Source organism: Hippoglossus hippoglossus, chromosome 21 (genome assembly GCF_009819705.1).
Source record: "Hippoglossus hippoglossus isolate fHipHip1 chromosome 21, fHipHip1.pri, whole genome shotgun sequence".
Classification (NCBI taxonomy): domain Eukaryota; kingdom Metazoa; phylum Chordata; class Actinopteri; order Pleuronectiformes; family Pleuronectidae; genus Hippoglossus; species Hippoglossus hippoglossus.
In genome coordinates, this window is record NC_047171.1 from 5,191,151 (window position 1) to 5,206,747 (window position 15,597).

Consider the following 15,597-nt stretch of genomic DNA (forward strand, 5'->3'; position numbering starts at 1 on the left):
AATAAAGGTACATTTTTTCAACGCATTATGTGACAGATGCGTATTTGATTATTTGCTGAGATTTGCATCCCTTTCTTTTCTCAGACTACACGAGTGTTGGATGTATGAAATAATCCATTATGAGATGCTTACCTAGACTCAAAGTTAACATTTTGAAATGCTATACAACGAGACAACGAGACAACAAGACACACTCACATTCAAACAGAAAAAGACAACGTTCATTTGCTTAAATATATTTGTTTGCCATAAAAACTGTCAACTGAAAAAACAAGTGCAATCAATTAGTGTCAAGGCGAGACAGCGTTATTTATATTTCACACACAGGCGGCTGTACAGGGACATTGAAAACGACACAGAGATAGAATTAAAAGAAAGCTCGTTTAAAATCAGAAATCACATTTTAAAACATTTACCAAGGGATTAAAAAGAGGAGGAAACAAAAAGGTAAAGACATTGAAGAGGTAAAATAAACAGGAGAGCATAAAATCTGAGTAAGTTGGAGTAAAATAATACAAATAAAATACACAGAAATTTGTAAAATAATACAATTAAATAAAATACAATGATGTACGATTTTGTAAATTAATTTGGTCAAAATGCATTTATGAATAATAAAAAAGCTGCAATGGATGGAGACCATCCTAAGACCAGTGACTCCTCCATGTTTAGACCTTGTCCTGGTTACCACTGGCAGACCACTCCCCTGTGATCTCAGGTCTCACAGGGTTGTATTGCACTAACATGTCTGACTAACAGCCCCCCCCCCCCTCTAAATAAGACATAACTATCTAAAAGAACATTTCATTTTTACATTTTAACAAGTCAATACATAGTTTGATTGATTGATTGCTGTACACGTTATTAAATGTTAAGACGTATATGCATGTCTTGATTTGATTATTGCTTATTTAAAATATGACCTTATTCGGATTGAGGTGATCAGAAAAAGCTGTTAACATGGCAGTGTCTTATTAAGACTATTTTTCTTTATCGGGTTAATATGGGAATATTGGTGTCACTGTGTATTAAAGCGTGTAACTCTTCCTTAATGTTCGTTGACTCGCTTCAACAAACACACTCATTGTTTTTAACAGTATTTCTGTTAAAACATTTTACATACAAATACTTTTTGTAAGTCGCGTAGGATAAAAGTGTGAGCTAAATGAAATGTAATGTCATGAAATACAAATTGACAACAAAAACCTTGGACTTCAAGCAACTCAAAAAAAATAAAAATAAAGACATCACCTTGTTTATTGTCCATCATGACGTTTTAACCTGTTTTTATAGCATCAAATAACTCTCCGTATTAAACCAAACTTACCAGAAAAATGTGTGTACTTTGACTTTTCAGTTTGTCCCACGTCCCATCCACTCATATAGAGGAGGCGGGGCTTATGACCTATCCTGCATCCAACCACCAGGACAGCTTCACTTTTGGAAAGCTGTCAAGTCGTCCATCTTTATAAAGTCTATGGTAACCACAGGTGTTTCAAATAAATAAGTTTCTGTACCTAAAAAGAACAGAGTCTTCATTAGCTTTTATTAATGTCATTGGTAAGGCCTGTGTTTATCTACTATTTCCTGTCAAGAGATTATATTTCTTTTTCTCTTTTGGTAAAAGCATTTTTGTTGAAAACTATTTGGTTTCTGCTTATCAAAATAAATAAATTCAAATACATCAACACAAAAGCTTGTGCTAATATTATCTAGGACCTGTCTAGAGCCTTATCTGTAAGTATTGCTGAGACCAAGATGACAGCGTTATAAAACTTTTGAATATTTTTGGTATATTAAAAAGGAATCTCTGTAAGTGAAACAAGAAGAACTAAAACCATTTATTTCCCAGTAAAAAGTAGGTTTGGAAGTTTGGAATATTACTAATACACAGTACGTGCCTGTGACTATACCGATTTTGACATGTAAATACCAAGCATGTCCAGTATCTGAGACGGGCGGTGGTGCTGCATTTGGAGAACCTTCATCTGATCAGTGGTGACAAGGAAGACAGAGGAATATTCTGATTGGTCTATAGAGAAGTGTTGTGGTTCCACCCTTCAGCTGGGTCTCTTCAGCCCAGGCAGGGACAGCTCGTACCTGTAGGAGGAAAGAGATGAGAAGTATTCATACAATTCAGTCAGTTATACATGAACACAGCCATTACGTCCCATCGAGAACAAAACACAGACATATTTGCAGCTACTGTTTCATCCAAATCGTGTAGAAGTAGAAAACCGGGGACTTTACCATTCTGTGGTGCCTTTGACCAGGTCTATTTGGGAAAGATCTATTAATATCTGTGGAAATAAGCAGAAATTGGAGTCAGGGCACTGGTTCTGCAATTAAGGCATTACACTAAAACAGGGACAACACTGAGACATAATGAAGATGGAGATTTAGAGGCTGTGCATTTGTCTCATCAGTGACACAAACAATACCATTTTAACTGCCCTTAACTTTGAAATTCTTCTATTAGGAATGAAAACAAGCAGCATTAACTACCATGCCGATGTCCTTTCTCTTCCGTGTGTGGAACATTTTGTTGTTTTTCACCGACACGTCCAACTTCCGCGTTTGCGCCGCCTGAAGTGGCACGTCAAATTCAAACCTGCGCAGAGAGAAGGTCAGGGTTCAGTCTTGACCTCAGTATCTACGTGAGGCTGGCGACCTGAAAACAATCGTACTTGTCATTGAAGACGGGATTGACTGTCTTCCTCTTGACATGTGTCCTCTTGCGGTGTCTCCAGGTTTGGTCGGGGAGCAAATACAGGCGGACATACGAGTCTGTGCCGCTGTCACTGCAGGGGAACAGGTTCCTGGAGGCAGCAGATGGAAGGGTTACATTACTGATGTACCAGGGTTACATTAGTCACTTTATAAAATGTGACCCTGGCTGGATTTTGCTGGTGTACCTGCAAGCATTAACCAGGATGATGAGTTTGTTCCTCAGGGAGGCATAGCGCACAGTCAAGTGGATCTCCCCAAATGAACCCTGATGTTTCCTAAGTGCCCTGTTTAAAAAAATAGATAATTAAATACATTTTATTGCATGTGGAAAGGTGAGAAGTCAGCAAGTCTGAAAAAGTCACATTGGCTCATGCAGTAAGTAAACACTAGATTCACTCTGGATATGCGGCCCCGTCCGAGATGTCAAAACGCGACGAGGAGATGGAGTTCTCCGACAGCAGGCTGTGGGAGTCGTACCGGCGCATGTTCGACGGGGCGGGTGTCGACCGCAGAGCTTCGTTGGCCAGGAAGGAGCCGCGGCGGTGAGCAAAATAATCTTCATTGGGGACCATCTGGGAATCGGCTGCTTGGTTGGAAGATGAGGCTTTGGCGGCAGGATTGTTGTTGGAAACTCCTGGAGCGGAGGAGGCAGCGGCGGAGGCAGAGGACGCAGAGCCCTCACCCCCTTGGTTGGCCTGTGCATTTTGTTGATTGACTTGTGGGGGGGGACTGGGGATAATCTTGGGTGGAGGCTTTTCCTTAGTAAGAACCTATTGTGGGATTGAGGACATGGCTGAGTTTAAAATATGAACGTAAATTATTATAATTATTATCATAATTAAATAAGAGATAACAGCTAAAGAGCATAGGAGATAGATCTTCGTGCTAAACTTGTGATGCGTGTATGTACTCACCCTGAGAGTGACCTTCAGTTTAATCTGGCTGTTTGCTCCAGAGCGCTCCAGCAGGAAGCGCTGGTCCAGACTCATGTCTGAGGTGTTGAGGAGGCGACTCAGGGGCAGGTTCAGAACGCCAAGCGGAGTCTTCTTCTCAGGCTCCTTCACCTGAATTGCAGAAGAATATTTAGGGAGTGAATCAATTGAAGTTGTTATCATTATCTCCTGAGGATATCTGACTTTTGGCCACGTGTCATTTTAGAGGGGGTGTATCAGAGAGTTCAGCCTGTTGCCTGCGTTAAAATGAGGAACATTTACTTCGTAGCACCCCAAAAACAACAAGATTGGTTCAAGACTTTGGATCCAGGAGTTAAATATTAAGACTTTATTCTCAATAAAATACAACTTTATTCTCATAATATTCAGACTTTTTTCTAATTAAATAACAACTTTTTTCTCATGAAATGGACTTTCTTCATATTATGACTTTTTCTCATGTAATTATGACTTTATTCTCTTAATATTCCGATTTATTATTGTAATATTGTGATTTTTCTCATTACATTACAACGTTATTCTCATAATTTTGTGACTTATTCTTGAAATATTATGACTTTTATCTCAATTATTAATTATTAACATTCCTGCCACTTCTCTTCACAACTCAGATCTGAGAGATATATTCTACAGTGATGGATACTGTGTTTCAGGCAGAGCTGAGTTCCCTAATACAGTCTTATTTTCACAAACCTGCAAAGAAAGCTGCTGTGTTTTCACATTATGCACAAAGAAGGTGAAGCCCTCCTCCCACACTGGGTCTTTGGACGCAAACACAACCTGTGGAAACACAAAAAGACAATAACGAGTTGTTTTAGTTGCAGGGAGACCGACAACTGCTGACCTGTGACACAGTTCAGAAAGTAAAAATACGAGATCAGTACCTTGCTTTTCTGAACATCCTTATCAATGGAAAATTCCACAAAGGAGTTGGGATCGGGAGTTCTCCTGGTGAGCTGAAAACAAAGCAAACCAGAAACCAAGGCAGTGACTCACTGGTTATTGATTCTATAGCACTAGTAGAGACCAGTAGTGAACATATATCCACCAAGGCCCAACAGTCCCCTTCAATTCAATCAAGCCACATTTACATATTTCCCTCCAATTCGTTGTTTCACCACTGAAGTTTGAATCAATGGGGTCAGGAGTAACCATCGAATGTAAAATGATGATAGACGGATAAATCCAGTAACATTTTAAATATACTACCTCTATATATAATCTCTATTGTCCTTAAATCCACTCAAAGAAATCCAGCAGATTCATAAAAATGATTCTATATCCTACATACGACTGATTACAAATGTAAGTAGGCTGTATTTATATACGTTTCAAGTCTTGGTGACCACTTAAAGCTCTTTACACTACAAGTCATTTTCACCCATTCACACACACACACACACACACATTCATAGTCAGGGCAATTTCAGTATCTTGGAGCTGGGGATCGAACCACCGACCTTCTAGTCAGTGGACAACCCTCTCTACCTCCGCCCATTGTCTGCCCATAATGTAGACTTCTACATTAGGCTGCAGTCTCAAAACCATTCAGCAACAACTGTTCTTTAAAGACGATCACAAAAAGGTTTGAAAATAATCAGAAAAATGTGAAATGATTAATTTGCACAAACACCATAAATCTAAATGACTCAAAGTTTAACGACCCTTAGCAGTTGAGCTGTAATGTTGTGTGCGTGTGTGTGTGTGTGTGTAACTACTTGATCATATATCGGCTGCTTTCAGTGCTTGTTTCCTTGTACGACACAATCCTGCCATTAAAATGCTATTTGTAAACTCATACACAAGTCGACCGTCAACAAGCTGGTGTTGGTGCAGTGGGATGTCTGTCGGGTTGGGTAGCTTCTACATTCCCAACATACCGCAGACACAGCTCGCCATCTGGGACACGTGAAACAGATGTTTGCACTGGCAATAAGAAACCTTCCATTATGACTGAAGTATCTGCTGCTGGTGCACGGCTATGTCTGACCTTCATTTTAACATTCCAGGATAATGAAACCTAAACATGGGGAATTCTGTGTTTTTCACTTTGAGAATGTGTTTTCATACAATGGCCAGGAGGGGGCGTTCAAAGGCCATGGCTTCTTTTTTCCAGGACAAGTTATGAGCTCGGAGATTTTCAAGGGATAGTTCACCGAAATACGAAAATTCACTCATTATCTACTCACCACTTTGCCGATGGAGGTGGTGGGGGAAGTGTTTGAGTCAACAAAACACTTCTGGAGCTTCAGGGGTAAAGCTTGAAACACTTCACCCACCACCTCCATCGGCATTGTGGTGAGTAGACAATGAGAGATCTTTCATTTATCGGTGAACTATCCCTTTAGACAAGGTCAGAGCAAATACTTTCCTTACATCATTCTTGCACTTTGTTGAAAAACTGTAGAGTGATGTCATTGGCAGCCATTCATTTGTCCTATGTAGGAATGTAGAGTGCATTGATTTTACCGGTTATACAATTACCACCCCCCCAAAAAACCTCAACACAAAAAGGTTCCCTGACAAATCAGCTGTTCTCTGCGTTTTTCTGTCGCCTGGGACACTCGCCTCAGGTGAGGGAGGCAATCCAGCCACATGAACGCCAGCTGGTAGTAACACACCCACTCAGACTGACAGACATGCACCAGACAAACGGGAAATACCAGTTCTGAGCCAGGACAAATACACCTGGAGCACCATCAGAAAGTATCTGATTTCACTGAGGCGATACAAGGGAACTATCAGATGTAAGGCAGTAAAGTGAAAGAGAAGCTACCTGACTGTTTGGTTTAACTTATCAGAGTAAATGTCCAAGAAGTACTCGACAACCTTTAAGATAGTGTGTTAAATATGAGAGAAAACACCGGTGAAGTCTCCCTCACACCCTATGGTTGATGTCCGGTGATAAAACCTTTGTCTGAACAGGTTGTGTTGGGAGAGGGGTTGGGCCTGTGCATACCAAAGATCCCTGGATTAAGCGTCCTCATACAAACTGTGTGCGATCCAGTACAGGCCGGCAGACCGGAACTGTTTGGTTCTTATTGAGGATTGCAAAAACATCACCATCGCAAAACAGGATATGACCAGTAGTGGACTGGGGAGGGATTTGAATAACGATAGTGTATTAATGTTTATTTATGTTTCTATAGCAGAGGACAGAAAAAATATATCTAAATTTCTGTTTCTTTGTTTTTTTTTTGTATAGAGATTAATTAATTAATATAAATAAATATATATATGTACGCGCACGCGCACAAACACAACTATATTTATATATTCTGCATGTGCAAGAAAACACACACATACATGCACACGCAACTATACACACGCAACACACACATATAGTGTACATGCCTAAACACAAACAATATATAATATTATATGTACATGACATTTTTGTCTTTGATACAGTTTACTACACATAACAACAAATCATTTAAACGCCTTCTCAATCCCCCTAAATTTTTAAATATTCACAGAAAAATTGCAAGAAATCTAAATCCACCAATTTTTTTGCAATTTGCAGGGGGGCCTCAAAGGGTCTGGGGCCCCTAGGTCCAAGCTACAGCTAATACCAAATACGAGATTGAGCGGGGGAGCTAAAATGATCAGCAGAAGACTAAGAGTCTAAGCTTGAACAGGACTCGTCTTACCCGAGCTTCCTTCGAGTGCTTCCCGTGTTTCTGATTCTCGGTGAACTCACTGTGGTCTTTCTGTGGACAAGCACAAAAAAGAAAACGCCACAATCACCACATTGGTTCTTTCGTGTTGTATCATCTGCTCTCAACAACATCAGTTAGAAGAAGCCACTTACAGGCAGGTTGGAGGCGTTGTCCAGGTACACCGCGAGCATCGCACAGGCACGGCCGTCTGTGGGCTGAGAGCGAGTGAAGGCACAAGAGTAATTAACACAAAGACCTGCTGCTGAATGCTACACACAGGCGGGCAGGTGGCTGTCAAGTTGAGTTAAAAGTGTTACTGCTTAGGTTTAAACAAAACAGGGGCTACAGTACCTCACTCAGCAGGCTGAGGTCAGTGCTAAGTGAAAGCCACTGGAGCTTGAGATGAACTTCTCCATTCTGGACGCCCTCCAGAGGAAACCACTGCAACAGTGAGAGACTCATTCAACAATAGTAGGAATCAGTGATATCCTGTGGGGCTGCCAATCATTTTGTGAATCCCACTGTATTTCCTATACAGTAGAGGGAAACTGTACATATTAGATAACTGTATAAGGTGTTGCCACACTATTATATTAAAGCTCACCTGATCCATTTCCTTCTCCTTCTTCACTTGTCCAAAATCAAGGTTGTACCTGATGCAGAAAGGCCACGTGTCAAAACATTTTCCCCACATGTTTTAAACAAATGCATTTTCGGGGACTCCTACAACAGGTTTGGACCACTCACACAAAACTCTCAATACAAAAAAGAAAATGGTGACTGCAACAAGTTCTCCTAAATCACTTAAGCACAACTTAAGAACAAATGTGTTTGTACGAATTCATTTATCTTTCATTATTTCATTATAAATGACAAATTATTACACAGTAATCAAACCAATAATGTTTTTTAAACGGGTTTGACATTAAAATGCATCCTTTTCTACCAACGGCTTTGAAATGTAGTGTCATGGTGGGACGTGGCAGCAAGATAATTGTCAAATATGCTCAACAAAGAGTGATGAAACAGTGACAACACAAATGAACATTGATCCTCCTCTGGGTTGATAGACAGTAACTTACCCTCCGAGGCGATCATCTTTGTCTGTGTCCTCATCAAACACCTCCAACTCCAGCTCCTGCCCCGGCGCCTCATGGACAACAAACTACACACAGATAGAGAAGAGGAGGATTCTTACTGAGACTCTTTCAAAAGGGGACAGTCGATTTAAAAGAGTTCAGCACTTTTAATCTGAAAATGTAGAGAAAAGCATCACAAACTAAGGGGACAACTTCAGCTATCAAACAAAGATTTGTCTTCAGCTTTGACTAAGAAGTAAATGAGCAGTGGAATTCCAAGTAATATAATATATATCAGAATATAATCAGAATAAAGGCAGGGTTTGAGTATATGAAAAACTATTAGTGTCACCTCACCTCAAACACTTCGTTCCATGTTGGGCTCAAATTCTCTTTGATGGTCTTGCTTTTGAAATGACTGTTGCCGACTCTGAGCGTGGCGTAGGGGTCTGATTTGCCTTTGACTAAACCCATCATGTACGTGTCCTTCGCCACCAGGTCTCTGGCCTCCAGCAGGTGGACCCTCACCACGCCCTGAGGAGGAAAGCACGATTTAAACTGAGAGCATTTTTCACAGATTTAGGAAATAGCATTTTATAAAAAAGGAATGCATTTTTTTCCTATCTTTATTCAAGAGCGTGGTCTTCCAGTCGGAGAGCAAGGTTTATTGATTTCACGCTCATATTTTGTAATGGTTTCACTCAAATCCTTGCGCTTGCACTCAAATAGCCCGTTTACGCTTGGATTCCCTGTGCTCCAGCTTTAGCTCTTCTTGCAGTCACGCTGCTTTTATGTGCGTGTGAAACGTCTGCTGTCTGAGCACAAGCTGGCTTTATTCAAGTGCAAGTGCAGGGTTTCGAGTGAAAGCATTATCAAATCTGTACGGGAAATCAGAAATCCAAAAAGTCCTGCTCTCAAACTCAAAGACCAAACTTTCGAACAAAGATAGGAAAAAAAAAGTGAAAAGGCAGCATTGGTTTAAAAAAAGTTGCAAATCTAAAGTTGCAAAGTTTAATCGTGGTTGAGGATTTTTTATCTGAAAATAAGTAATGATATTGATGTTTAAAAATGCTGCAGTGAATGTTCCTACATGAAATGTAAAGAATGTCTTACATACTCGAGGTAGTGGGAACCTCATCTGGTCCACTTTGACCTGGTCTATGAGAGGAATGCACATGCGATTTGGCAGCACCATGAGCGAGGCGATGATGTCCACGATGGTCTCCTCAGACAACGAACTGGGAGGTGACAGATGGAGCGAGAGAGTTTTACAACCACATAACAGAACTGTCAAATGCTGAGACGACCTTAGAAACTCTGTTTACATCTGGGGGCGTTACTGTGGGAAACTGACCTGAAGGCAGGACTGTCCAGGAAGTTGGTCATACCTGTCCAGTTGATTTGTAGGGTCTGAAAAATAGGATCCAAGAGTCACAAACAGGAATAAAACACATAGCTCCACGTTTCACAGTAAATGAAAGAGAACATCTTTCAACACTCACCGGGCGGCGGATGAAAAAGAAGGTGACTCCTCCCACTAATGGTGCTTCACCAATGAGAGGCTCCAGAATGACCCTCAGCATCCCTTGGAGCTGGAAAGATTCACAGCAGACGTGAACACACACAGCATGCGGAGGGTTTGGGTTGTGCAGAGAACAGGGAAATGATCATGCTCACCTTAAGGCCTTTGACGCCGGCTGTGACGGGCGGCTTCACCACAGTGTCGATGTCCACATCGCCGTCATAGCTGCCAAGTTAAACAGGGCCAGTGAGAAATAAGCAACTGTCTTCGCGGGAAAAAATATCACCTGCTCTTTACCATAATTAACATAACTCATTAAAAAACACAATTTAAACATTAAGCGAACCACCCGAACAAAAATTTCAGCAGAAACGACATTGAGCCGCTACATTGGTGCTGCTCGCTATCAGCTCAGGTAGTGATGGTGGTTCGGCGCCTGCAGAGCCTGCAGAGCCTGATGTGCACGCTCCGTCCCCCACCCCCGTCAGAGAGGATGCTGATGGTGACAGAGATTCTGCCTCTTGTATAACAAATTTATATTATCAACCACAACCTAAGTTTTCAGTGCGTTCTTGTCGTTAAACATGTGAAATGAGAAAAAAAGGCATACTCTCGAACTGGCAATGAGAAAGGAGTTCATCGCCTTTTTTAACAGGTTTACTCGTGTTTAACGATCCCCGAATATACCAGATCATTTTGGTGTAAAAGAAGTATTATACACACTTGTTTGGCGTTTACAGTGCAGGGGGATCAAAACACACGTAGACAGAAAAATAATGTATGTGCCAAACAGACCTTACGTTCATGTCCAGAACCACCTCCCTCTGATCCACTTCATGGGTGTAGGCTTGAATCCCAGTGATCCTGAGAGGCTGGAATTGTGGAAACGTTTCAAAGCTTCTTTAATGAGACACTACACCATTAGTCTACGAGATACAGGAGTGACATGGCGGTAAACAACATGGACACCCTCTCTTTACACAACACGCATCCAATTCAATATTTGTTTACTGTCAAACTCAGCCATGCTCCACTTCAGAAGCTGAAAAATGTTTGAGGAGTGGCCCCTGCTGTGGCCTGCACACCCGCCGAGTTTGGGAACCACTCATTTAACTGACCGTAGACTTAAAATGGCTGCGACATTAGACTGAGTGTTGAGTTATGGGAGGAGACAATGTTCCACTCACTTTGTGTCCAAAGTGGACTTTAGTGAAAGAGAACATTCTGAGCGCGGGGTTGGAGAGTCTGACAGCCGGCTGGATGTTCTCTTTCAGGAGCTTCTCCATGTACATCCCAAAGAAAGGCCAGGCCTGGTCCAACACCTGGACACACGAGACAAAACACACAGCGACTGAAAACGCCTCCATCAGACGGCAAATAATATCATTTAACTTGATCTACTAAGAGGAGGTCATACATAAAAGCACTGTCAGAGGTTCTGCCGGTTTTAACACGAGTAAGACCTAGTGCATAATGTTCTGTGGTATTTCAGATTATTTTAAGACCCTACAGAAACTTTGACTGTCCATCAGTGTTTCTATGCCAATTTCTTATGGTACAGCAGCAGTCGTACATAAATGTAAGAGCTTATAGTCTCAATAGTATAATAAGTAACTGTCTAATCTATCTTTAATGTATGAGGAGGGCCCCTTCAAATGCATATCATGTGGACTGGACTCCTCCATGATGGGTCAGCTGGGGCGGAAAGTTCAGAGCTGTGAAATCTGACAGATGTGTTTTGCTTCGTCCCATTAGAATTAATTTATTTTTATCAGAAGTAAACTTTAGTTTTTTTAATACTGCACCTTGTTAACCCAGTCAACTTTCTCAACATCCCGGAAATGGACCTGAAAAACAAAACGTGACAGTTCAGTAAAATGTAATGAAACAGAATGAACATGTCGAGTAACATTTATGTGATGTTGGCTATCGATTGATGAATGATTGATTATTTACGGGACATGGGCCTGAAAAGGACTCATTGGCACGGATCTGGAAAAGGGGCCAGATCCAGGATTCCGAAAACTAACCCAAAACTCAGCTCAGTGACCTACAAATATAAAAGTGTAAATGTTAAAACTTTGCAAACCTGTGTTTTAGATTTGAAACCATGAGGCACGTCTTCATCATCTCTCTCTCTTCCTGTCTTTCTCTCTCATCCCTTCCCCCCTTTGCCTCTCTCTCTCTCTCATTCTGTTCCTTTCCTTCTTCCTCTCTAACTCTCTCTTTCTCCCCCTCTCCATCTCTTCCTCTCTCTCATCCTGCAGGTATCTCTGACTCCCGAGCTGCAGGATCCAGATATGATACTTCTCATCTATTATTATTATTATTATTATTATAATAACATCTATAAATACAACTCTCATGCCATTTTTTTCATTATGACTTTAACTATGATGACAGTCTCTCTCTCTCTCTCTCTTTTCTCTCCCCTCTTTCCCACCCACCCCTCCTTGCTCCCCCATTTTTCCTCGCTCACCCCAACCGGTCGAGGCAGACGGCAAAGTGTTTTCTCGTTGTTATTTTTTTTGTAATTTTGTAAGATCTCAACTTTACTATGTGAAGTGCCCCGATATAATGTGTGTTGTGATTTGGCACTGTACAAATTGAATTGAATCCCAGCAAGCTGCAGTACACAAGTATCCCCACAGGTAAAAATCCGAGCTGATTTCACAAATCTCCTCCTCCTCTGCCTTTAGAAGAACTCTTCTTAGAAGTTACTCCTCTCCCGGTCCCCATGAGTCAGTGTTTGTGTGGGTGTGGTGTAATCAAATTGGCTGGCTTTAACTTCCCCATCCCTGAGAATGAGGAGGTTCCGCCCAAGTCTGGCATGTCATGCAAATTCAGTTCATAGTTGTCAAGGCAACGGGGAGTGTGTCGTTTTAAACAACTTGGATGCGTGAAGTTTTTTCCCTAGTTTGACGGTCACAAAGATACCAGAGAACACAAGAGGAGGAGTTGAATCATTCTCCTGCCTGGCTGCTGGAGTCCCCCCCCCCCCCTTTTTTTTTTACAAACAGTACAGGCCTGTGAATGATTGTGAGCCTACCAGGGACGTGCACAGACATTTTGAGGGGGCCACTGCTCTACCCTGAAAGAGATCAACACCCCCACCCCACCATGCTACTGTATAGGTGATCACATTAGTGCAGATGAGCTATAGTGTCCTGGAAACTATAGTAACAGCGACGACACGATTTTTACTTCTTGAGTAATAAATAGATGCAGATCAGTAAGGGTTGAATTGTGAACATCATGCAAAGCAAACCTTTTAAAAGTACATTTTGCAAATTAGGACTCGCGGTCACAGTGTAGACATCAGTTCGGACAGGGTCACACGATTAAGGGGCTTCGCTTTGGATCATTTAAAAAACATCTTCTATGGATATCTCGATTTAATTGATTTAATTGAATTGAGCTCGGTCAAAGAGGGAGCGCTTGCCGTGCATGGAGCCCACTCACCCATGTTGCCATCTGCAGACCACCCTGCAGCTCCTTGTTGATCACGTGGGTCTCGTTGTCCACAAAGTCGATGGCGGTTCCGAAGCGCGCGTCCTTCCACTGGCGGTTCTTCTTCCACCAGGTCGCCATCACCATGCACAGCAGCACCCAGCTGACGCTGAGGCCCAGGTACCCGGTCAGGTACACCGGGTAGAAGACGAAGATGGCCCGGCCGAAGTACATGAGCACCTCCATGAGGATGCGGTTGACCGCGGACGGGCTCAGCTTCTCTGCGCTGCCGTGGATCGACTGGTCCCCGAGCCCCGCTGCCTGCGCCGGGCCCGGGCCGCCCGCCTGCGTGGGTCCGCCGGCCGATGCCATCGGATCGGACTCCCGCTGGGGGGGGGGACTCGGCTCTGGAGGTCCCCTCAAGCTAAAGCGAGAAGTTTCAGACGGTCGCAGCCAGGACACACTGGAGTTTGTGTTGTTTCAGCGCAGCCTCTCTCTTTCTCTGGGTGTGTGCGTGTCAGGTAAAACGATCCGTGGCTCTCTGAAAAAACTTCCGTGTTCGAAACCCTCCAAAACACAGGTAGGACACACCTGCGCCCATGGGTGGGAAGGGTGCGCAGCAGGAATTCCACCTTAAAAATGAATATAAATACTCATATCCACTGAGGACCTGGATGAACACGCACGCAGACTTTACCTGCATTTAAAAAAATATATGATTTTAAAATGACCTTTTTTTGGAGCCTTATACAAACTAAATAAGCAAATCGTGGGGATTATTAAAACATGACCAGGGAATAAAAAGCTGTAAGAATGAATGAGGATGATGCTGCTCTGGTTCAGTGACCACAGGATAGAAGCCCTGCAACACACAACAGGACAGGATCAACTTATATTAAATAAATGAGAGAAACATACATTTATGACAAGTGGCTCGTTGATATCGTTTCAAAGGAATGTTATCTTAAAAAAAATAAATGGAGTTATCCAGTCATTTGTATTAGATTATACTGAATGCTGATAATCTGCGAAGATCAGAAAATGTATTTATGGCTGTGTGGTGTATTCATAGATTCATAAAACTCTGGTGTGGATCTGGATCAGGGGGCAGGTCATTTATCAACATCTCAGAGAGTAATTCTTGATTCAAGTCAGACATGTAAAGGGATCTAATGAATTAAAATGTAGTTTCATAAGGGGACTGGAAAAAAATATATGTACTCTACTGCCACTCTAGTTATTATTATCATTATTATTATCCCTCCCCTCTTTACCACGCTCACCCCCAACCGGCCGAGGCAGATGGCCGACAACACTCAGTCTGGTTCTAGAGGTTTCTCCCAGTAAAATATTGTAAAATCTCGACCTTACTATGTAAAGTACCTTGAGATAATGTGTGTTGTAATTTTGCACTATCCAAATAAAGTTGAATTAAATATTAATATACAGTGTAACTGAAATGATGGTGAAAAATATGCTTTTCCTCAAGATTCGCTGACTCCCGTGGTTTTATTTAAACGTCCACATAAACTCCATCCCATACACATGCAGGATTTCAACTGGTTTTCCTTTTCCTTATCTTGGCAACAGGAGGGAAGACTGTATATGCACACTTGCAGTATGTCCTGCAGATGGAGCCAGAGATTCGAGCAATGCTGACAACACCGCCACCCAATGATGAATATATCGCACTGTACTTTCAGAGAAACCTGAGGAGACCAAACTTTATTACCACATCGTAACAATCATATATTTATATTACTGTTATAAATTCAAATAATTAAATCTGAATGGGATGAATCTCAAAGTTGTATGAAAGGTTCATTGAAGTGATTATGTATGAATTTAGAGAATCAATTGCCTTAAACTGGAGAAAAGAGATGAAACAAAAGCTTAGTGTCTGGTTGAATATTCACTTTTATTTTGAAAGCTTGGTAGGAAAAACACAAATTTCACACAGAGAAGCAAACTTTGTGGTTTGGGCTGCATTTGTTTCTCATTTGTGATTGTATGTATACGTTTATGTGGAAAGGAGGGTTTTGACATATTCTACCTGGTGTGTACTACAAGGCTATGTAAATTTGATGAAATTGACACATTTAAACTGATATTTCTTTCAATACTACAATTTCCTATGTGTGGTGCTCTAATAGACATACGTGGACACAACTGTGAAGCTCGACTTATCAACTCTAAATCAA

At 41.7% G+C, this 15,597-nt stretch overlaps 1 protein-coding gene across 2 annotated transcripts; it reads right to left on the bottom strand.

Annotated features, from left to right (window-relative positions):
* Nucleotides 1–1,827: 1,827 nt before the first annotated feature.
* On the bottom strand, nucleotides 1,828–14,000 carry esyt3 (extended synaptotagmin-like protein 3). 2 transcript variants are annotated; one of them, XM_034574947.1, is made up of 24 exons: nucleotides 13,730–14,000; nucleotides 13,409–13,687; nucleotides 11,752–11,793; nucleotides 11,134–11,268; nucleotides 10,742–10,818; nucleotides 10,102–10,171; nucleotides 9,927–10,016; nucleotides 9,779–9,834; nucleotides 9,542–9,662; nucleotides 8,782–8,958; nucleotides 8,428–8,510; nucleotides 7,950–7,998; nucleotides 7,697–7,786; nucleotides 7,498–7,560; nucleotides 7,337–7,396; nucleotides 4,568–4,639; nucleotides 4,377–4,463; nucleotides 3,645–3,794; nucleotides 3,127–3,500; nucleotides 2,916–3,014; nucleotides 2,688–2,819; nucleotides 2,506–2,611; nucleotides 2,251–2,300; nucleotides 1,828–2,100 (listed from the first exon to the last, which is right to left on the bottom strand). In XM_034574947.1, exons 1-24 carry the CDS (start codon nucleotides 13,766–13,768, stop codon nucleotides 2,061–2,063), a joined length of 2,541 nt encoding a protein of 846 aa, XP_034430838.1. In that variant the 5' UTR covers nucleotides 13,769–14,000; the 3' UTR covers nucleotides 1,828–2,060. The 2 variants fall into 2 exon arrangements, with proteins under 2 accessions (XP_034430838.1, XP_034430836.1); XM_034574945.1 differs by having other exon boundaries at nucleotides 13,409–13,684; nucleotides 13,727–14,000.
* Nucleotides 14,001–15,597: the final 1,597 nt, after the last annotated feature.

Coding starts and splice junctions, on each gene's coding strand:
- esyt3 (XM_034574947.1), bottom strand. CDS start 13,768: ATGGCATCGGCCGGCGGACCCACGCAGGCGGGCGGCCCG. Junction 7,999..8,427: donor AAAGATGATCGCCTCGGAGG/GTAAGTTACTGT, acceptor TTTCTGCATCAG/GTACAACCTTGATTTTGGAC. Junction 7,787..7,949: donor AGGAGAAGGAAATGGATCAG/GTGAGCTTTAAT, acceptor TCACTGTTGCAG/TGGTTTCCTCTGGAGGGCGT.